At 50.1% G+C, this 21322-nt stretch overlaps 7 protein-coding genes across 7 annotated transcripts; 5 read left to right on the top strand and 2 right to left on the bottom strand.

The window, feature by feature from the left end:
* Positions 1 to 809: 809 nt before the first annotated feature.
* On the bottom strand, positions 810 to 1406 carry N7481_007814 (uncharacterized protein; the record flags this gene model as incomplete). The annotated part of the gene is made up of 1 exon (XM_057267033.1): positions 810 to 1406. The coding sequence occupies one exon, from the start codon at positions 1404 to 1406 to the stop codon at positions 810 to 812; it is 597 nt and encodes a 198-aa protein (XP_057121234.1).
* A 1209-nt stretch (positions 1407 to 2615) lies between these two features.
* N7481_007815 (DUF2461 domain-containing protein) lies at positions 2616 to 5349 on the top strand (the record flags this gene model as incomplete). Its single annotated transcript, XM_057267034.1, has 8 exons — positions 2616 to 3276; positions 3315 to 3418; positions 3481 to 3534; positions 3663 to 3682; positions 3746 to 3816; positions 3918 to 4120; positions 4907 to 5047; positions 5311 to 5349. The coding sequence occupies 8 exons, from the start codon at positions 2616 to 2618 to the stop codon at positions 5347 to 5349; spliced, it is 1293 nt and encodes a 430-aa protein (XP_057121235.1).
* Positions 5350 to 10689: 5340 nt separating this feature from the next.
* N7481_007816 (uncharacterized protein) lies at positions 10690 to 11074 on the top strand (the record flags this gene model as incomplete). The annotated part of the gene is made up of 2 exons (XM_057267035.1): positions 10690 to 10863; positions 10913 to 11074. 2 exons carry the CDS (start codon positions 10690 to 10692, stop codon positions 11072 to 11074), a joined length of 336 nt encoding a protein of 111 aa, XP_057121236.1.
* Positions 11075 to 11802: 728 nt separating this feature from the next.
* On the top strand, positions 11803 to 13264 carry N7481_007817 (Zn(II)2Cys6 transcription factor domain-containing protein; the record flags this gene model as incomplete). The annotated part of the gene is made up of 4 exons (XM_057267036.1): positions 11803 to 11883; positions 12017 to 12277; positions 12375 to 12701; positions 12767 to 13264. The coding sequence occupies 4 exons, from the start codon at positions 11803 to 11805 to the stop codon at positions 13262 to 13264; spliced, it is 1167 nt and encodes a 388-aa protein (XP_057121237.1).
* A 3473-nt stretch (positions 13265 to 16737) lies between these two features.
* Positions 16738 to 17686, bottom strand: N7481_007818 (actin-related protein 2/3 complex subunit 4 family protein; the record flags this gene model as incomplete). The annotated part of the gene is made up of 8 exons (XM_057267037.1): positions 16738 to 16746; positions 16806 to 16850; positions 16912 to 17037; positions 17105 to 17250; positions 17329 to 17363; positions 17427 to 17546; positions 17605 to 17630; positions 17684 to 17686. 8 exons carry the CDS (start codon positions 17684 to 17686, stop codon positions 16738 to 16740), a joined length of 510 nt encoding a protein of 169 aa, XP_057121238.1.
* A 283-nt stretch (positions 17687 to 17969) lies between these two features.
* N7481_007819 (ubiquitin-specific protease UBP6) lies at positions 17970 to 19858 on the top strand (the record flags this gene model as incomplete). Its single annotated transcript, XM_057267038.1, has 3 exons — positions 17970 to 17985; positions 18065 to 19744; positions 19797 to 19858. The coding sequence occupies 3 exons, from the start codon at positions 17970 to 17972 to the stop codon at positions 19856 to 19858; spliced, it is 1758 nt and encodes a 585-aa protein (XP_057121239.1).
* Positions 19859 to 20270: 412 nt separating this feature from the next.
* Positions 20271 to 21245, top strand: N7481_007820 (PaaI family thioesterase; the record flags this gene model as incomplete). The annotated part of the gene is made up of 2 exons (XM_057267039.1): positions 20271 to 20687; positions 20868 to 21245. The coding sequence occupies 2 exons, from the start codon at positions 20271 to 20273 to the stop codon at positions 21243 to 21245; spliced, it is 795 nt and encodes a 264-aa protein (XP_057121240.1).
* Positions 21246 to 21322: the final 77 nt, after the last annotated feature.

Genomic DNA, 21322 nt, shown 5'->3' on the forward strand with positions numbered 1-21322 from the left:
GTTGAAGTTGCTGGGAGGTCGAAGCGGGAACGCGCGGAGGGGGAGTTGTTAGTCGGAAGAACCTTGGGATGGGAAATATATACATAGCAGGTGGTTACTCCCTGGTAGGTACTTATACACCGACTCGGCCATGGACTAGTAAGTAGTACTAGAGATTAAAACTTGAAGGCACTAGACAATTTTAATTGCCAGTTAGTACTCCATAGAAACCTAGACTCTTGCCGGATCTTTGCCCTACGCTCTTCGGCCCCTCGGACAAGCCGACCGGGATCTCGGGCTTTGATCTAGTCGCGTTATTATTGGTACTAGGAAGCGACAGACTGTGGGGGCTATTCCCTTCGTCCTGATAGTAAAGCTTTGTGTTGGGCTCATGATGTATCCGACGTACTCGAAGGTATGATGATCTACGCGGGCTAAGCGAGTTTAGCGAGCCAAGTTGTATGTTGTATCTGGAAACTCAATTTTAAAGCCAGCTTTGAGTAATTGGCTATAATAGACGTTCTATGCTTTCCCTACGAAAAAGGATGACCTCGGGTTTTGAGTATCGAAAACCTCAGCATGAAGAGTGGACAGCCCCCTTGACAGGGGATGATCATAACTTCTAATCTTGGATCTATCGAAATTGAATTCAGCGACGACTTTCTCGATTTTGAAAACTTTTATGGGCGAGCCGTATTAAAGAACAAGATTCCAGTGTGAAAAACGGGTATACACCTCCAGGTATAATTACTCGTGATATACTAATTCGAACGACCGTGACCACTGCAACTTTATATACATATAACCAGGGTTCCAAAGTTTCTGCTTTTTCAAACATCCTGACCCTGACCAGCAGACTCAACCTCAACCCCAGTCCCAGCATCTTGAGCCTTCCGACTCTCCAAAAGCTTCTTCCTCGCCAGCCCTTCGGCCCGTTTCCTCTCCCTGCGGGCAACAGGATCCTCCCAATCCTCCGACTTCGACTTCCCCTTCCCCTTCCAAGCCTCAAGCAAAGTAGCTCTAAATCTCTCCCTGCGCTCAGAATTAACCTTAAACCGCTCATCCGACATAGCAATCAACATGGCCAGATACTCCTCCGTCACAAGACTGCGAATAACAGGCTCGCCAGCAGATGATTCATCTTCGTCATCGCAATACCCAATCACAGACTCGAATTGAAGACCGGCTGAGCGCACGGCGACAATGGGACTGGGCCCGGAACCCTCTCCTTCGAGGCAACGGAGACTTTGCAGGCCGCTTTCGCGGAAGCCGGAGGCAGATGCTGCGGCTAGGACGGGACTTGCGTGGGATAGGGTGGCGGCCATTACGTGGAGAATCTGGGTGAGTGTTAGTGGGTGGGTGTGCGTATGTGGGGATGTCGCCTGCTGGCGTAAATATAAGAAGGGAATGGAGATGTTGCAAGACATCTTTGGAGGACATGTACAATGCACCCGACCAAAGAGTATGAAATGAAATGAAACAAAAATGGGGGAAAACACATACCAATGGATCATAATGAAAACGAACAAGTCTCAATGACTTTCCAACACTAACAGCTGGCGGTTTCCCATTACCAGGAATCAAGCCAAAAGCCTCATGCAATGAAGCCGGAGCCGAACTTGAGTTCGAATGCGAATTCGAATTCGATGAACTGGACTTTAACCCAGGAAAAGGGTCATGCGAAACATACAACCATCTCCCAGCACCTTTCCCCCCGGACGGCGCAAAAACTCTCTGATCATCCCGAACCTCTGGCTCTGGCTCTGTCTCTGGCTCTTTCACTGGACCCTCCTGCTCAGACACGCCAGACGAACCGGCATCCCTCCTCCCCTCGAGGAAAACACTAATGCGCCCCGCACAACTACTCGTCGTGACCAAGCCGGGCAAAGCATTAATATCGCGGATCAAATCCCGCACGCCTAGATCGACGGAGCCCTTTGGTGAGAGATCTGTATAATCTTCATCTGGGATGGCGAGCTCTTCTATGATTTTGTTCTTGCGGGTCGTGAAGAGTGGGGGGGGATATTTTCTTGGTTTGATTGAGCCATTGCTTTGGTCGGACCCTGATGGTCGTGGGGGTGATATTCTTTCTCTTTTGTCAATTAGGAAGTGCGATGAAAGGTCTGATTCCTGGGTGTATGATTTATTCTGTGAATACTCGTAGAATAGAAATGTGATTGCGTCAGGGTATCTTTGATATCCAAATCGATCGATCGGGCAGAAAAAAAAAAAACAGAAGGCGGAGAGCAGTCACGGCGGTTCCCTCTCGTATTACCAGTACATAAAAGGGTAAGGGTAAGGGCAAAATAACATAATAAAAAAAAGCCGGTTTAAAAAGGGTGTACTGCCCTCTTTTGTCACCCAATTTTTTTCTCTTTTCACCTTAACCCATTTCTCAGAACCATCGCAGGAATCAATTTCGAGCTCCTTTATCCGGGCGCAACAAATTGATCTCTGCTGTGCATCTTTTACAGTGGGTAACAAACAGAGCAGAATTGGCGGGGAGAAACAAACAAGGTCTTCAAAATACACACACTTCTAAGCAAAACGTAAGGTGATTGGGCAGAAAGGGGGCAATAGTGGGATCAGATTCCAGTTCTATACACATCTTACACACATCTATTTCAATATTTACTATGTCTCGACGATCGTCCCGGGCCGCTCCCGCGGCGCAAGCGCCAGAAGCGGCGCCAAAGCGACGCGCTTCAACCAGGCTGTCCGCTTCGGAGGCGGAGGTTAAGAGGGTCAGGTCCAACATCGACTTGCCTGGCAGCCAGGTTAAAACCACAACTAAGAAGAGCAAGTACTTTGAACCCAAGGGCTCCGCTGAGTCCGAGGAGCCGGCCAGCGACACCGATGAGGACGAGGACGAGGACGACTCCGCGTATGAGGAGAATGATGTTGACCCAGAATCTGACGACCACGAGCCCTCCGATCAGGACGACGAACCCGACAGCGAGGAGGAGACGAAGAGCGCGCGGGCTAAAGGGGGCAAGATAGGGAAAGGCAGGGTATCTGATACTGCATCCTTGAAGGGCAAGGAACTATGGCGGGAGGGTGTTCGCACAGGCTTGGCTCCAGGACAAGAGGTCATCATCTCCAAACCTAAGGCGCGCGACCCCGGTGATGTACCGTACGAAGATGAGACGCTGCACCCCAACACCCGGCTGTTCCTACTGGACCTAGCCAAGAATAACGAGAGGGAATGGCTCAAAGGTAAAGCAGCACAGGCACAACGCAAGGCAGGACAGAGCAGACAGAGCAAGGCTGGCGCTGCTGTGCCATCGCGGTTATCGAGTAAGCTGACTGGATGTATCCTGCAGGGCATGACCCAGATTACCGCGCGGCGAAGAAGGATTTCGAAACATTTGTCGAAGCCCTAACCGGCAAGCTCGCCGAACAAGACAGTACTGTCCCCGAGTTGCCTGCGAAGGACCTGGTACGCCCCCAACACGTCACCGACATATCCTTGACACCGACGAGACACTGACCAAGAACCAGGTTTTTCGGATCTACCGCGACGTCCGCTTTAGCAAGAATCCTCTTCCATACAAGGTATGTCCATGGCCCCTCATTCCCTGGCCCTACCCCTGCCCTGCTCCATCGCTGCGCGTGATAAACCCGTCCTGTGTGACTGTGATGATTGTTAGCGGCGTGCAGGAGCCCTGCTGACGGACGAATAGATTCATTTCTCAGCTGCGTGGTAAGTCCATAGTGTCTGACTGGAGAGGGGAATGATGTGCAGTGATACTCATGCAAGCCCTAGGTCCCGGACTGGCAAAAAGGGCCCGTATGCCGCGTATTATGTGCACTTCCAACCTGGTTCATGTTTCGTGGGTATGTCTTTTCCACGTTCTTTTGTCTTGTGTTCTTCCGTGTCTTTTCCCCCCCTTTTCTTTCTCTCCATCGTCACTCCTATCCTCACCATTTGGGTATAGGTTGTGGGCTCTGGCAACCCGAGGCCGAACCGCTCCGGTTGCTTCGAGAGGACATCGATGCGTACGCGGATCAATGGAAGGAGGTTCTCCGAGCACCAGAGATGCGCCGGGAGTTCCTCGGAGGAGCGGCAGACGATGATGAAGCGGTGGTGAAGGCGTTTGCCCATCATAATCGAGAGTCTGCCCTGAAAACCAAGCCTAAGGTAAGTTAGTCGTCACCTTTCCTGAATTCAGCCCTATCCCTGAAGCATGTTGGACCATGGAACTCCACTGTGATCGAATGCCTGTCCCTTGTGGCCTCTTTGATTATTTCCCTCGATGATATGCCACTTGTATGCCGTTGGTAAGGGGCTTCGCTGAGTTGCATACGGGTGATGGGGGGGCCCGATCGGACTCGGGTCCTTCTATTGTGGATGGTGATCACCGAGAGTATCAGCATCGTCAAGGCCATCGCCATTGTCATTGCCATCTAGCCATTGCTCTAGTGTTTGTGATGATCATTGCCAGGCATTTCAGGCACCATCCATCGTGTACAGTGTACAGAGATCGTACACAGAGTACCATGGGTGTATGAGGCGACAAGTCACGCGTTCCAGCCGGGTCTGTGATCTCCGCCAATACACGCGGGCCGGGGGCAACGGACCAGACCGAGCGCGGCAGCCTCAGACACGCTAGAGTTGTGTGGCAATGGAATGGAATGGCATGGCAATGGCACATGGTAAAGGTATAGGCAAAGGCAAAGCGGCACAGCCAAAGCAGAAACAGAAAAAAAAACACACGGCCGACACAGACGAGGCAGGCACGACTCTCTCCCGGCCTATTTGGGTCGATGGTTCCATGGTTCAACACGGCGCAGGCTCCACGTCCAAAAATGCCCGTCGAATGAACTTCCTTCTCTTTCCTCCACCAGTCACACCATCAAAACATCGCACTCCTGAACATTGGGAGTTGAGCTGAGCTGAGGAGCAACACTGATCAGAATTGTACAGGGCTACGAGGCTGACCATCCAAACATTCAATTGCTTCGTCTACGCAGCTTCACTCTGGGTCGTCCTCTCTCTGACGCAGATATGATGGCCGCTGATGCACAACATCGGATCGCCGCTCTAGTTGGCGTGATGGAGCCCTTCGTAAGCAACTGATCTATCTCTTCTTCCTCTCTCGCCCTTTTCTTCTCCTTCCCCCCGTCCCCGCCGATTTTGCCCCGTCTCGACTAGTCTCTTTTCCTTTCTGAGCTAGCCACTTGGGGGGGTCCCTTTGTTTTTCCCCTTCCCCTCTCTCCTCCCCTCTGATCCCCTCCCGATGCTCGGCCCCAATCAATCAGATTGCACGGCTACACAACTTGTCACACTGGGGATCAGCCCTTGACCACCGCTGACCGCTTCCTCAACAGGTGACGTATCTCAACAGCGTCGTGATGCCCGATTCGTAACATAATTCGCCTACCTTGGCAGTTGATCGAGCCGCCTACGATCAGAGTCTACCCACTGACTTTGATTCGGGCGCCTCTCTCGGACATTCACCGTTGTGATAGTGATGAGAATTGCATTGCAACCCCCCCCCCCCCTCATCCCCATCCTTTCCCATCCGTCCATGGCTCTGGGTTCGATGCCCCAAATTTCTCTTTGTTTCCATTCTCATCGTCTGCAACTAGAAGCAAACAATCCAGAACCGGTCAATTCACCCGTCCATACATCGTGAGATTTTTAACCCCGATGGCGCTCTGCACAAGGCCATTTTAGGGGAATTGGGGGCATACTCCCCCTCCCCTCTTTGTTTTCTCTACTACTCCCTGTCAAATAGAAAAATTCAGACTATTTTTTCTCCCTCTCTTTCTTTCCCAGGCTTCTTCCCTGCATGCAGTAATAACTAAGACAGAATGTGTCACTGCACTGCACTGCGCCTCTGATCACATCTTAGCTGCATCAAGGCAGGAATCGAGATCCAGCCAATTCCCTTTCCACAGTCATTATATGCATACTACTCTAGGTAGGGCTACATATCCTACTAGTATTCCTCCACTCTACCCCTCTACACCCATGTAGTACCCCTCCTATCCCTGTCAATCCAAATCAACCGATACACTTCGCCAATCCGCGCTAAACATGTAGTCCTCCCGTACGAATCTTCCGACAGGCGGTCCGGTCCTGTGCTTAGGGTATGTGCCTAACGCTAACTAGTCGAGGCACAGCCCTGTCTCATTCTATGAAACGAGACACATCAGACAGAGTACAAAAACAGAACTTTCTTCTTGGACCACAGAACCAATAACAACCCCCTCGCCAGAGAAAACAATCCCAGACCCAGACATCGCCAATCCCCACTACTACATACTCTAGCTACATACTAGTTAGTACTACCTAGCTGATCCAAAATCCCTCGGGAATCGGATGGAACAAAGAAACATTGGAGTTTTTGTTTGTATGTACTCCGTAAATAAAAACTCAAAAAAATCAAACACACCCACATCTACATCCACATCCACCTCGAATCCATCACCCACCTTCTCAAACAGGCCATCGTCAGAAAGGAAAAGGAAAAAAGAAAATCATTAACACTAAATACCCGCTCACATATGTACATATGTATGGTAGTGGAACCCCAGACCCCGGAGCAAACCCATATTCGACTCTGCAGAAGAAAGAAAGAAAGAAAGAAAAATTGAAGTCCACAAAATCAGCGTCCATCTGGGCAGAGTCCACACATGCGTCCACACTTCTGCACCTCCAACTCAAGTAACAGGCCGAGAAAAAAAAAAAAAAAAGAAACAAAGCCCACAGCAAGCACCCGCACACTTGCGCCCGCCCGCGCCGCGTTCGGCCCGCTGTCGGGCAAGCCCGCTAGACGAAACCTTGGACTTCAAGTTGGCTTGGACCTGGCTTAGGCGTGGGCGTTGGCGTAGGTGTAGGTGTAGGCTTGGACTAGGTCTAGGTCCCCTCTTTCTTTCTATCTTTGTTTCTTACTTCCCACCGCTCATACACTCCCCTCCCTTCCCTATTTTATTAGATACCTCCTCCCCATTGACCCCTTCCTGTGTGCCTTCCGGTCTTCATCCAACCCTCTTTGGTTCACCTTGTGGGTAAGGGCATTGTTTGGTACGGGTGTTGGATTGGGTCGGGACGGGACTCCGCCACAAGTCCCAGTCCCAGAACCAGAAAAAGCAGAAGAGGCAGACTTTGGTACGGTACGGAGAAAATGTGTTGAAATGGGTTTAGACCGGGGGTTCACTGAAATGAAAATGAGGAACGAACCAGATATTGGGAATCTCTGGCTCCCAAAAAAATGGGGAAATATTTTTCTCCAGGGCTTTTCCAAGCTCCTTTTCTCTCTCCGATTCACTCTTCGAGGTTAGGTTAGGTTAGTTAGTTAATTAGGTACCAGTCACCTCTTCCCGAAAAATAAAATAAATTAATATTTATTTTTGGAGGGGTAAGCTGCGCCCTTTTGGACCCATTGTAGTTCGATTCATTTCTCACCTTCCTGCTCTGGAAAGGAGCGTCAAAAATTCGATTCCATGGGTTTGTTATATGTGGCGTGAGACAGGTTGGGCCTTTTTAAAGTTACTAGGGCTCCTTCTGGAAGATGATTTACTAAAAGTGGTTGCAATGGAATGAATGGTCCGAGGCTTGTCTAGTCTGAAATTGGATCCATGATGCTGAGGGTCCCGAGGTCTGCCACATGGTTGAAGCAGTAGTCTAGCCGTTGTGAGAAGGGATGTGTTTTCTGGTGGTTACTAGTATACTAGTGCTACTAGTAGTAGTTATACTAGGCGGGTCAGTATGATGTTAGGGCATGGCGGGAGCTTTGGGGATCAACTTTCAGGGTTTTGCCCAGGCTAGTACTATTTGTAACGTGGGTTATCTAAAGTGCTTCATATGGTTATAGTTGCCCTGGTAGATTAGATCTGGTTTTTACTATGATCCGAGTCCATGCGAGTGCCAGTGCCAGTGCCAGTGATACAAGTAGTAGGTAGTAGTATGGATGGATTCCATATGTAATGCACTGGTAGTACTACATACAAGATAGTACCAAGAGGATATATATCAGTTACCACTGGCAGTACTCCAAATCTCCAGGGCTGAAGTTGACTTTCAAGGTTTGAACCAAAAGCCAATAGCTTTGAGAAAGTAGAAATCATCAGAATTAATTTTCTGATACCACTATGTTCGAGTCAATGGTCTATAGTAATACTAGTAGTATGGCCGTATGATGTATTGCATACAAGTCTTATCAATCCAACGATGGATGAGCGCCACCAGAACCGTGCTCCAAGAGCAAAGACCCCAAGTGACGTTTCTCTTGCATCCCTTGCATATATATGCTTACTAGGTAATGATGCCCAACTTGTATTAGCAATACTAGTAGGGTTCTGCGTGGGTGATCGGTGCCGGCTGCCACTGGCAGTGTCCGCCACGTGCAGCAGCCGGCATCTCGTACCTCCCCTCAGCCGTTGCCAACATCCTCTCCATCATCTACCCCTACCATTGGCCATTGGCTGCTGTCAGGCTCATCGTGATCATGCGTGATTTTCCAAGTTTAATGGTTACCATGGTACGCTACAGACTTTTAATATCGTATTCGGATTGATGCATCTACATGCGATGCCAACGCCATCACCGATACCAACACCAACACCAACCTCAGCACGATCCTAGCGGTCGCACCGGGATTACCTCTACGAATCAGGGAGATCGCTCGTGCGCCGGCAAGCAGCATCCCGAGCAAAAGAAAAGAAAGCAAGAAAAAAGCAACGTGATCATCCCGCTCTGCACGACACCCTGCACTCATTTCGCTCCGAAGCGAGTTGGAATCGCAACTGTGTCACCACCGATTTGCATTTGCATCACCCAGCATTCGCCTTGGAGATCAAGCCCATCATCACACGACCCCCCCCGGTCATGCTGTCAATATACTTTCAACTCTGCAGAACTATCACATCACACCCAAACATCCCCCATCTCCGCCTCCCTTGGAGCCACGTCAGATCGCGAGAACATAGCGTCCCAGGGCCGATTGTGAATGGCTGAGAGTGTTCCCGTGACCGTTCAGCCATGCGGGCTGCGCCTATTAGTGCCCGACCGGCTCCATCCCTGTTGATAGACGCGCTCCCGTGTGGGTAACCTGAGGGAAGAAGAAGAAAAAACCCCCCAGGGCTCCAAAACCAAAGGCCTCGGACCAGACCGAAAATAACCAGACAACCAACTAGATCGACAAGAGGCGAATACGAAATCCTCAAAAATTCGACCTTCAAAGAAAACCGGAGAAGAGGAACGTCGTAGCCTGCGGTCGGGCGACGATTGGGTCCCCAAGTCGACGCTCAGTCCCTCAGTTGGGTCCATGCCGACTAGCGCGTCCCCAGGACAAAACGCATCGAGTGGCCAGCGATTTTGGGTCGGGTGGATCCCTGGAGATGGCGGAGGTTTGGTATACACAGGTCAAGCTGAATACAGGCCACGCCAGAGAGTGGAGTGTAACGGAAAGGCGCGGGCGTGCACGAGCGAAACAAAAATGGGGAAATGAAGGGAAAAGAAATATCATCAAAGACCAAAAAAACATCGACAGAGATCCGAGAAAGATCATTCAATAAAAGTGAACGGGATAGTGCAGAAAGGCAAGGGCAAGAAATGTATCAAAATCTTCTTTTTATCCACCAAAAAAAGAGGCCCTCGGCTGATATGAAATGGTTCATGGCGGGCGCGAATCATCTTTTTTTCTTTTTTAAAAAAAAATCCAGATGGCACACATGCATGAGATCGGCGGGAAGACCGGAGCGGCCCGTGGGACAAGTACCCCGACCATCAGCGCAAAAGTTCGCAACTGTCCATGACCCGGTGGCTGCCAATGCCATCCTCTTCTTCCTCCTCACCACCCACACCCCTGGTGCAAGTTTCACCATGGTGGAAATGGAAGGCCCCGATTTGATCCAGGATGACCACTCCGAGATCCAATCATATCCAGAATTCCATCATCCACAGAACTAGAATCATCCTGGTTCCCACCTTTCTCTCCCTTCCGTTTCCCCCTCCTTCTTTGCAACATCGTTATGGGTGGCCCACACACCGGGATTAGCGGTGACGGAGGGCCACTTGCGCCGCCCCCGTACAACGTGGTTGTGGCTCTGGAACAAGGAACCCGCCCCCTGTCAGCGGTCAACGCAGCGCTAATGCAGGTTACCTTGACTCATGATGGGCTTTCCGGATCCAGTGCTACAGCCCTGGGAACTTAGGGCCCTCCACTTCTGTACTCGCTACATCCACTCCGGTCAGCAGTGAGAGGAGGGGGCTCCGCTCTTGTCACCAGACATGGACGGTTCTCGTCTCGTATTGGAAAATGGAGGGTGGCGAGGGCTGAACTCCACTCGTCAGCTGAAGTCTGATCGCCACTTCACACCGCCTCGGCTGGCGCTGCAGGCGTGGGATGGATGAGGGGAGAAGTTCGATAGTACATGCAGTAGCTTCATGTACTTGGCCGGGAGAAGAAGATGGAATGGGCCCTTTTGTGTGCTTGGGGGGAGAGTTCGCGCCGTCCCATTCCTGCTGCAAGTACGAGTAGGTTGTACTAAATTCTGGCTGCGCTGTGTTATGGGGGTGATGAGCTTTTGCTGCTTTTGCTGCAACTAATCCTCTCTTGCACACACCTGTCCTGCGTACTCCCGCTTGTCTTTTTCCCCTTTGAATTTTCTTTCTTTCTTTTTTTTTCTCTTTCATTTTCCCCAAAGATTGATTGGGTCACAACCAAATCCAGATTTTCGCCCCGACCCGAGCCCATCGCCATGGAAGAGAATCCTGGTTCCGCGGGCCCGGTTGCGGTTGTGCGACGACGGTCCGAGTCGCGCTCGCCCATGGTGGATCGTGGTCCGCGCCAGGGATCACGGAGGAATATGACGATCGGTAGCTGGCAGCATCCCGGGTCTCCAAGTTTCCAAATCTCCAGGTTCACTCACCAGGTTAGCCAGGTCATCCAGTCTTGTATCTGTTTCTACTGACATATACTAGCAGCAGCATCACGTCCAGCAGAAGCATCACCACTATACGAGTACCATACTCGTACTAACCGAGCATCTCCATCCCATCCCCACCGTCTTACCTGGTTCAGCTGATGCCCTAGCGTCAAGAGGGTCCCCCGTCCATGTCGACGGGTCACTGGCGCTGCTTTAGCCCGCGCTGCCCGGGCTCCACCCCGTTGTCTAAAAAATCCTGGCGCCAGTTCCAATCAGAAAATTGCATTGGGTGCTCTTCAACAGCGTCCAAGCAGTTCTACTGGCACCGGGCTCTGGGATTGGTGTTGCTGGCCCTAGGACTAGTGACGGCCCTCGCCCGTCTTTTCCAGAACTGCTTATCGTGCCGGCCCATTTGATTTATTATTTATTATTTATTTTATTATTTTATTATTTTATTATTAATTTCCATTCCCATATTCCCCCAACTGTACTTCGTACAGTGTTATCCATCTCTTCCATCGTGCTCACGTCATAATCCGAGGCTCTTTTTGGTTTGGTCCTCTTTTTCCTCCTTCTTTCTTTTCTTACCTTTTCTTTTCTTTCCTTTTTCCTTATTCCCTTTCTGATCGTTTCCTTTTTGTCTTTTTCTATTTCCTATTTCCTATTTTCTATTTTCTTTTTCAGTTTCTCCCCTCTCCTCTCCTCTCCTCTCTCTTCCCCTCGTGTGTTCGTGTGTACCGAATTGGTTTCCTCCTGCAGCTACTTTTTCCCCTGCGTGACCGCGCTATGCTGGCGTTGTCCGTGTGATTCGACTCGTCCCCCTTTCATAACCCGACGTCACTGTCCTGTCTCTGTATCTGTATCGGTATCTGATACTCCGTACTGGTACTCCTTGACTCATCTCACCTCATCCTTTTTCTCTCCTCCCCTTCCTCCCTCCCACAAATGTCCGGTCCTCCCGCCCCCCCAATGGTCCTCCGGACTTCGATCCTAATCGACAACCATATCCACCCTGGAACGGTCAGGGTCAATCACCCGAGGATCACCAGCACCAACCTCCATATCAGGTATGTTTTCTTTTACTTATGCGCTATGTGTGCGCTGTGCTATGTGAGCTGTATTTCCTCCCAATGCTAACATTCACCCGCTCTTTGTCAAGTACCCGCCGCCGGGCTCATCTTACCCTCCTTCAGATCAAGACCGCGCATATTATCCTCCACCTCAATATCCTCCCCCAGGAAACATGGCGGCCATACACCCACATGCTCAAGCTCAAGATGCCTACCGTCTCCCTCCTCCACCGGGTGCTTACCGTCCCGATCCCTACGGCCAACCCCCCGCGACTCAGGTCGTTCACTATCAAGCTGCAGCACCGCGCCAGAGAACAGCCATTGCCTGCCGGTACTGTCGCCGTCGCAAAGTATGTGGAAGCCGAACCCATTTGGAGATTGACGCGCTTGTTTGGGCCTCTTGAAAAGAGAATAGAGGAAGGATTGCTGACGAGCGATATTGTTTAGATTCGCTGCTCAGGATTTGAGACCTCCACCGATGGTCGCTGTACGAACTGTATTCGATTCAACCAGGAGTGCATGTTCACTCCCGTTTCCTCACAGGCTCAGGCCTTTGTTCCCGCGCAAGTCGCCTACCCTCATCTCCGCAACCCACAGGCTGGCGGCCGCGGCAGCAACCCTGGAATGACTCTCTACGGTGCCCACGGCCAGCCGCTTCCCCCCCAGCAGCAACCTGACTCGACCCTTCCGCCGCCTCAAGGGATGTATCATCCATATGGACGACCTCCCATGGATGGTGCCCCGCAACCCCTTGCGTCTTCCATGCCGGATCCGGTAAGGCAGTTCATTCTAGCACCCACCCATAACCTCGGATCTAATGTAATGTTTTGATTGTGCAGAGACAAGGCCGCCGAAGCTCTGGATCGGGATTCGACTATCCGGACCCGACCAATCTTGCGCCCGTTACGCCCGCCTCCACTCCGGGATACCAAGGTCACACCGCTCCTGGCCCCTACTATCCTGCACCGCACGATCGGCGTACCTCGCCGCAATCTGGCTACGGTTATGATGCGCGCCACTCCTCCTCGCCTCACAGCTCTCCTTATCCTCCAATGACGCAGGGCGGCCCGACTCCACCCCCCACTTCCACTCCCGGCGGCTCGGCACGGGGCGGCTTGAATGTGCGGGACATGCTCAACCCCGGCAACAACGATCCTTCGCATGGCCGCTCTAGTACCGACAGCGACATGCTCAATGCGTTGAATCGCCGTGGCCCCCCAGTAGAAACGTCTCAGCTATACCTGAGACATATACTGGGAGGAAATGTCGAGAAAACGCGACGGGAATGCGGGGACTGCGAAAGGAATGAAACCCGTGTGCTGGCCACACGGATTTAAAGGAGAAACCCATGTGTTTTGGAATATGGTGACATGGGAAAAGGGCAGCATGGCCATATCGGAGCAATCCAGTTGGATCGGAATTTATCGACGAATCTCTTGTTTCACAAACACACACTCTCAATCTCGCTTTGGAATTTGGAACCTTCATTTCGGATCGATTAGCGACGCCTCAATGGAACGCGACAAAACTATTTTCTCGATGCCCGTGCACGCGAATCGGAATCCGAGAATGGAGGGTTGAAACGCTTTTCCCGAGATATGTGACGGATCTACTTGCGAGTGGATTATGACGACGACGATCGAATTCCCTTTCTGCCTCTGCCTCTGATCTGATGGCCGATGCCTGGAGGTACGAAGCCACTTTGAAACGCGGACCCATGAGCTTTACGAGCCGCACGAACTTTATTTTCATTTTTATTTTTCTCTCTACACATTCAAGATGTCCAGATCCAATGTGCTCTGGTTTTGGTTATTGGCATACGACTTTTCTTTTCGATTTATTCTCATACAATATTTCGTTTTCTCCATCGACTCTGGTTTGATTGTGATGTTTGGAAGAAACTGTTGCGTCGACAAATGAATTGGATGGGGAAGTGAAGGAAAAGGTCCAGGTTTCGCAATTTGCGAATTACTTGGGAAGAAAAGGCCCTCTTTGGCTGGGCTATCACGGTGTCACATTCCAAGTATCTCCGGAAATTTGCACTGCACACCATCTATCCGTTCCTCCCCTCCGATTCAAACATTACTTTGGTCAAATTCGAACGTCCAATTTGGTCCGACCCAACACGCACAGACAGACACAGACCCAGACAGAGCAACAAGACCAGGCTCCATGCATCACGATCAACGAATACATCCATCACACTCTTAACACACCCACACTCAACCTCCACCATATTACATCATCTCGCCTCCGTGCTCTATATCCTAAACGGCGGCAATAACATACACTTGTCACAAATTTCGGGGCGGCTACTTTGACTACTTTGCGTCTGCGTTTACGGTTCGGCTGATTCTCATTCGGGATTTTCTTCTCTTTTTTCTATCATTTCACTTCATCTTTTTGCGCACTCGGTTTCATTCCCTTGTTTCATCTACTTTCAACCCGTATATCTTTTATTTTCCGGAAGGCAATCTCGAAATTCGCGTTCGGCATGTCATGCAACAAAAGATGGTCGGCTGTGTGAATCTTTTATCTCCAAGTTTTTTCTGGTTGTTTTGTTTTTATTTTGTTGCAAACTGGTTTACCCTCGATCCCCGCAGGTCTTTTGTCTGTTTCGTTTTTTGCCGGCTTATCTTTGCCATGCTCTATTCCTTACTCGATGCGGCTTTTTGTTTATGCTTGTGGTTTTTTCCTTTTTTTCGTGTCCGTTTACAAACTAACTGGGAGGCTGTCTGATCACTCTTTGTCTTTTACTCGTTACTCACGCTTTGCATGTCTTTCTCTTTATCTCCATCTATCTGTCGATGTTCCATCCATCTACGTCGGTAAAGTGCTCTATGCGCTGTTCTGTTCCCTTACGGACAAATCCACTGGTGTGAGAATCTCGTCAAACCGAGAACTATCCATCTACTTCCATTCTTGATCTGTAGATTATACCTAGTCTGAGATAGCCAGCCTGACATGTCTAGTCAAGTCAAGCTCAGTGATAAAACCCAATTGTAGCAAGCAGAACAAATGAGATACCACATACTCCTGCACAGCTTCCAAGGTACACCATACCTCTTCAAATTCTCAACTCAAAGCTCTGCAAAATCAAATGCATGCATGGGGTTACATGCACCCCATAATCACCTCCACACAACGAATGAATAGCCAACTCTCGCACAAACGTCGAAGTAAGCGTAAACCGGAAGGATCCCCCCCCGTAGCCCTACTAGACGCAGATTCTGGAAGGGAAGACTGACGTCCATATTAACTTGGGTACTTTTGCTTAACTTGTTTAATTGGATGAAGCCGCTGGTATTAGGGCTGATCTAGTCATTGGACTTAGCCGCGCTGATTATAAGCGCCTTGGACGCGACATCACTCGAAATGGTGCCGGCCGGTTCCTCTGGGATTGAGGGTGGGTTCGTTATTACTCACTAGTGGGTATGGACTAACTAGTACATACTAAATGGTTCTTGTGGCTGGCCGTTCTGGTCGGTGGTTTTTATTGTATACCCATTTTGTGTGGTGCTCTGTGTGAATTTGATGGTGGAATACTAATAGTAAAAGGGGTAGTTGGCAGTAGTGTAGTGTCGTGAAGTACTAGTATGATCTATTTGAACGTGCTTTCGTGAGATTTGGTTCAAGCATTAGAATGAGCTACGATGGCTGTTTTCCATTAATAAGAATCACTATTTCTAACTAACTATAGTTGGTCAACCTGGATATTAGAAAATTGTTGATGCTTTTGCATTATGCTAAAGAAGGGGTCCGTTGCATTACAATTCAATATTCGGAATATGAATCACTGTTTGAGATGAATTTCTAAGAATATTGATCTCGGGGAATTGATTGTTCTTCTTTTAAGATGCTATGTAGTAAGTAAAATCCTCATCGGGCTCGAGGTTAGGTGGGACGAGGACTTTAAACTAAAACGCGTGCTTAATTCCATTGTCTCGATACACTATAAAATTTCCAACTACCTCGTTGCCGCATTTATAGAAATAGATTGAAACTCGCCGGTGCTTCGATACAAAAAAAACCGTAAGAAAAGGAGTGCCTTGTGCTTTTTCAATGAGATCAACGAGGAAATTGTTGTTGTGGAAGCGCTGCGTGGGCTTTTTGCCCCATCCGTGAAGATAGAGACTCTGAATATGCGCCAGACTGGGATATTGTATTAAGTTAAGCCCGCTTGCTCTCTTTACTCCATGCATATCTTGAGGGTTAGCGGAATTTTCAGTAGGTTACTTGCAAGCGGCGGTGGGTGAAATTCTAGTAATCTCTCGTTTTGAAATGAATGGGGTATACTAGTAATTCTTCATCAAATCACGCTGCTGCGAGTAGACTATTAACGGAATTCCATTCTATGTATCTAAGCAGGATTCCACGAGCATATTCCTCTCCGACCAATGGAATAGCACTCGATCAGAAAGTCCCTCGCAGTTGGCAGCCTCGAAGTATTCTCACAATTTCCTGTCAAATTAAAATGGAGGCCACGAGGAAAAACGTGACGTTCATCAAGAGGCTGTCGTAACATTTCCGAGAAAAGGCCAGTAATTCCGAAAACAGATGAGCAGATTTATGAGCGATAATCAGATTATGGATCCTTTCGTAGCAACTAGATCTACGACTGGTAGGTAATGGAAGCCTTGCAAAAGCAAATGACATGCTTTTAAAAGCGCTAGTACGGAAAGGCTTCATCAGTAGGTAAATATTCTTTGGCTAGAAAGATTGCTTATACAAGGGGGAAGGCAGGTCATGGGTATGGGTGCCGGTCGGCGGAGCAACCCTGAGATAGAAATGGTAGGAAACGCCTCGCAATTTAATCAAACTAATATGCAATGTTAGCTCTCGGTCGAGAGAAGAATCAGCAAGCAGGGCAAAACATACCGGAGTCAAGAAAGATTCGGCCACAAATCGTGCACGTGCATTCAACTATAAAAAAGCACGTTAGTATGTGGACAGTTCATGGGCGAGTATTCAACATGATACGCACAAACAACTTCATTTCAGACACTTCCTTGTCCACTTCTTCCATAAAGGTGATAATAAACTCGACAAGTTGGTGCTTAAGGAGATGCTCTGTGTGATAGTTCGTAACCAAAAAGCTGATATCGTATCCCTGAGAGTGACGGCTGTTAGCAAAGACCAGACAACGAAAGAAGTAGACCATGATTGCAGGAACGAACCTTTACGGGCTTCCTTCGGAGGATGAAGAATGACTCGGCTCGCTGTTGAAGGAAACGGGTGAACTTGTGGACCAGCACTTTCTCAATTTCGTCCGCTTGCTTGATGCTCAAGCTTATTCTGACTGAGTTGACGGAAGGCTCGATGTCTGGATAACAGGTCAGCCCACTATCTTGGAAGGGGGAGAGATATTATGTGGATCTCAAATATATGGATTGCGACATACACAGCTTCTCATGTTCATTGCGGCTGATGGTGATACTGGGGTCATGGTTAATAAGGTTGCCTAGTCGTTTATATGCCGGTGCGCATTGGGGATCTCACGGGTTGAGGATCAGCTCAGGAGAGGACTTGGCTTCGATTTCAGGAACATTGTGACGCTCGGAGGTCTGCGAAGCGAAGTTGGAGATCGCAAGGGCGGCGGTGAGAGATGACCGGCAGCATCTAGGCCCATGTTAGCACGTGTTGTTTTGTGAAGCCTAGATGACGAAATGTAGCTCACTGGAGGTAGGGTCGCAGAGATTGAGACTGAAAGAATGGTCAGCTATTGTCAACTCAGCTCGAATAAAATGGTGACATACCATGATGGGCTAGGGATCCAATACAATTGGAAGGCGAAGGAAGTGTCTCTGAGCTCTTGAGACGAGGGGAAGTTGAGGTCCCGCGCGGCCGCGGAGGCGGAGGCGGTGGGGGCTGTGAGCGGTGAAGGCGGTGAAGGCGATGACGGTGGGTGAGCAATTCTGCCTGACAATTCAGGCAGGGAAGCTTCGCCGCCTTCCATCACCTTCCCCGAAGGGTTGTCGAGCTGTTTACTCCCCATCCCCAACCTATTCTTCCCATTCTTGATCTTTGCTGCCCCTCGTCATTATGGCGTCCATCCCGAGTAAGTGGTGAGATATCGATCTCTAGCTTCAGAATCCCGGCATTCCGGCTTGTCCTTCCCCCCGCTAACTGATCGGCAGTCATTGTTAAGCACGCGGGCAAACGCCACGAAGTTGAGCTCGATCCCACCTCCAACGGCGAGACATTGAAATACCAGTTGTTTTCCCTTACCGGAGTCGAACCGGACCGTCAGAAGGTACTCGTGAAGGGTGGCCAACTCAAGGATGATACTCCGCTGTCCTCCCTCAAGGCCAAGCCGGGCCAGACCTTCATGATGATGGGGACCCCATCAGGTGGCCAGGGAGACGCAGACCTAGGCCGCCCGAAGGAGACAATGAAATTCCTCGAGGATATGACGGAAGCTGAGATTGCTCGACAAGACGGAGCTACACCTGCCGGCCTGCAGAACCTGGGCAATACCTGCTACTTGAACTCTACCTTGCAAACACTGCGAAGCGTCCCTGAGTTGCAGGAGGAGCTTCAGCGTTATCGTCCGAGCCGTGCTGGTCAGTCCAGCGGCCTGTCCGATCTGAGCAGCTTTGGCCTTGGAGGAATGGACAGCTCCAGGGATATGGCCGCGTCTCTTCGAGACCTGTTCAAGCAAATGTCGGAGACACAGGAGGGGATTCCCCCTCTGATGTTCCTCAATGCCCTCCGTACCGCTTTCCCACAATTCGCCCAACGAGACCGCAACGGAGGCGGCTATTCCCAGCAGGACGCCGAGGAGGCCTGGTCGCAGATCGTCAACCAGCTGCGTACCAAGCTGACCATCACCGACGGAGCTGGAGAAGGTGCTTCTCAAACCTCCTTTGTCGACAAATACTTCGCGGGGCAGTTCGAGTCAACTCTCGAATGTGATGACCCTGCGGCCAAGGAGGCAGGCGAACAACCGACTAACTCATCCGATGTATTTTTCAAGTTGGATTGTCACATTGGAAAGGATATCAACCACCTCCAAGATGGAATCAGGGCTGGCTTACAAGAGCAGATTGAGAAGCAATCGCCTGTACTAGACCGCAATGCGCTGTATACGAAGAAGTCGAAGGTCGCTCGACTGCCCAAGTATCTTACTGTACACTTTGTTCGTTTCTTCTGGAAACGCGACACTCAGAAGAAGGCCAAGATTATGCGAAAGGTCACATTTCCTGCCGAGCTCGACATTGTTGAATTCTGCACCGAAACCCTTCAGAAACAGGTCATCCCTATCCGTGACAAGGTTCGGGAGATCCGCAAAGACGAAATCGACATCGAACGCTCTCGCAAGCGCCAGAAACTGAACAAGAAGCACGAGGAAGAGCAGAGCAAGGAAGAGAAGGAGGGCGGTGGCCAAAAAGAGCCAATGCAGAAGAAGAAGGAAGCTCAAGAGGCCTCGGAGAGCAAGGGGAAGGCAAACGACAAGGACGGTGATACCAACATGGAGGAGAACTTCAAGACCGACGCCGAGTATGAAACAGAGAAGCTGGAGGCGATCGCATCCGCTAAGAAGGAGCTTTATGAGTTGATCAAGCAGAACGGCTCCCCGGACAGCGGTACCAACCAGTCTGGTCTGTATGAACTACGCGGTGTGATTACTCACCAGGGAGCCAGTGCGGACAGCGGTCATTATACAGCCTATGTCAAGAAGCAAGCTCGCCCCGACAACTCCCAAGCCGGCAGCAAGCGCCGTGACGAGGAGGAGGATGATGGCAAGTGGTGGTGGTTCAACGACGACAAGGTCACCGAAGTTGAAGCTGAGAAGATTGAAACCCTTTCTGGTGGTGGTAAGTACTCTGGACCTGCTGTTATCTGAATTCCTACTGACAGCATTGACAGGCGAAACTCACTCGGCGCTGATCCTCCTCTACCGTGCCATTGAACTCCCCAAGCAGGAGTAATTTCTCAACTAATTTGATAACTATTCACGCCCTAGTATGCGACAAAAAATACGCCTCTAGATGAATAGAAACGACGATTATGAGTTGATGTTGATGTTGATGTGGATAGGGATGGGGAAGCTTGGGAATCCAACTGAAGTGGTTTATTCCTATAAATGCTCTACTGTAGATGCAATGGAACTATGATTGACGGAACTCTGACTTTTGTGATAAACAACAACTTCATCCAAGCATATCCTCTGCAATGCATGGAAAATGTAAAAAAATAAAATAAAAAAAGGTCCGGGGAACCTAACGGCTATCAAATCCAGGAGGAAGATTACATCACGTGATCACGAGCCTCGGTCCCGCGACTTTCAATCCGCTCAACGTGGATAGCTTCACTTCTCTGGTAAACGGTGATGTGAACACAATGAATTCTCCTCGGATACTGCAGTTGCCACGGCGCATCCCTTCGACTCGCACATTTGTTTCCCCCCGATCCTCACTGCGAACCCTGAGCACTGGCGCGCAACAGAATACCTCGGCCCCATCATCACCATGGACACGGCGACTTATCTACGCCGGCATATTCGGAGGTCTGGGCATTGGAGTTGGGAAATTAATAGGGCAAAGGATCGCGCCACCGCCAGTCCCGGGGTCCCCCGAGGACCAGAGGCAGCTCGAGAAACTCGAACGGGCGTATGAAATTGGTCTCCCGCTCGTGAAGCAATTACGAGACGACCCGGATTATGTCGAATCGGGCGTATACGAATACTTTTCGGACGAACAAAAAGCCCACCGTCTGACCTCTGGTCCCTTGGCTGGGAGCAGGGGGCTGGGACTACAGGTACGTTTGCCTTGCCAAGTTTCATGGCAGCGTCAACGCGGGCGTCCTTCCTTGTCATTGCTGGTTGTTCGCTCACAATCAGTCCATCTTCCCCCCGAGTGACTTGCAACTGCCGAAGCTATTAAATGCCGAACCTCGGGATCCCGTCTTAACGTACTAACCCGTTTCGTGAACCAACAGAAAGTATTCTGGAACGACAAGGATCAGAAGATCGTTAGCGTCGTGGCATTTGGCTCCGGCATTGAAGGATGGCCAACCATGGTGCATGGCGGTGCACTTGGCACCGTGCTCGATGAGAATCTCGGACGAGCTGCGATACGACGTTTCCCGGCCCGTACTGGTGTCACTGCGAACCTCAACATAAACTACCGCGCGCCCGTCTACTCGGGTAACTTCTACTCCCTGCATACAACCCTGGACCAAGAGCGAAGCACGGACCGCAAGGCTTATGCCAAGTGTGAGCTTCGTGATATGACAGGGCGTGTCTGTGTGGAGGCATCTGGTCTTTTCGTTGTTCCTAAGAAGCTCCGGCTGCGAACTATTGGAGAGACCTTTTGAGTGGTGGTCCCATGAACAGGATATATCCGGGGAATCGCAATGATAATTCAAGTTGTGGAGATATCCAAGCGAAGTAT

This window comes from Penicillium waksmanii, assembly GCF_028829765.1.
Source record: "Penicillium waksmanii strain IBT 27052 chromosome Unknown utg000007l:1.0-4314555.0:1.0-4317578.0, whole genome shotgun sequence".
Classification (NCBI taxonomy): domain Eukaryota; kingdom Fungi; phylum Ascomycota; class Eurotiomycetes; order Eurotiales; family Aspergillaceae; genus Penicillium; species Penicillium waksmanii.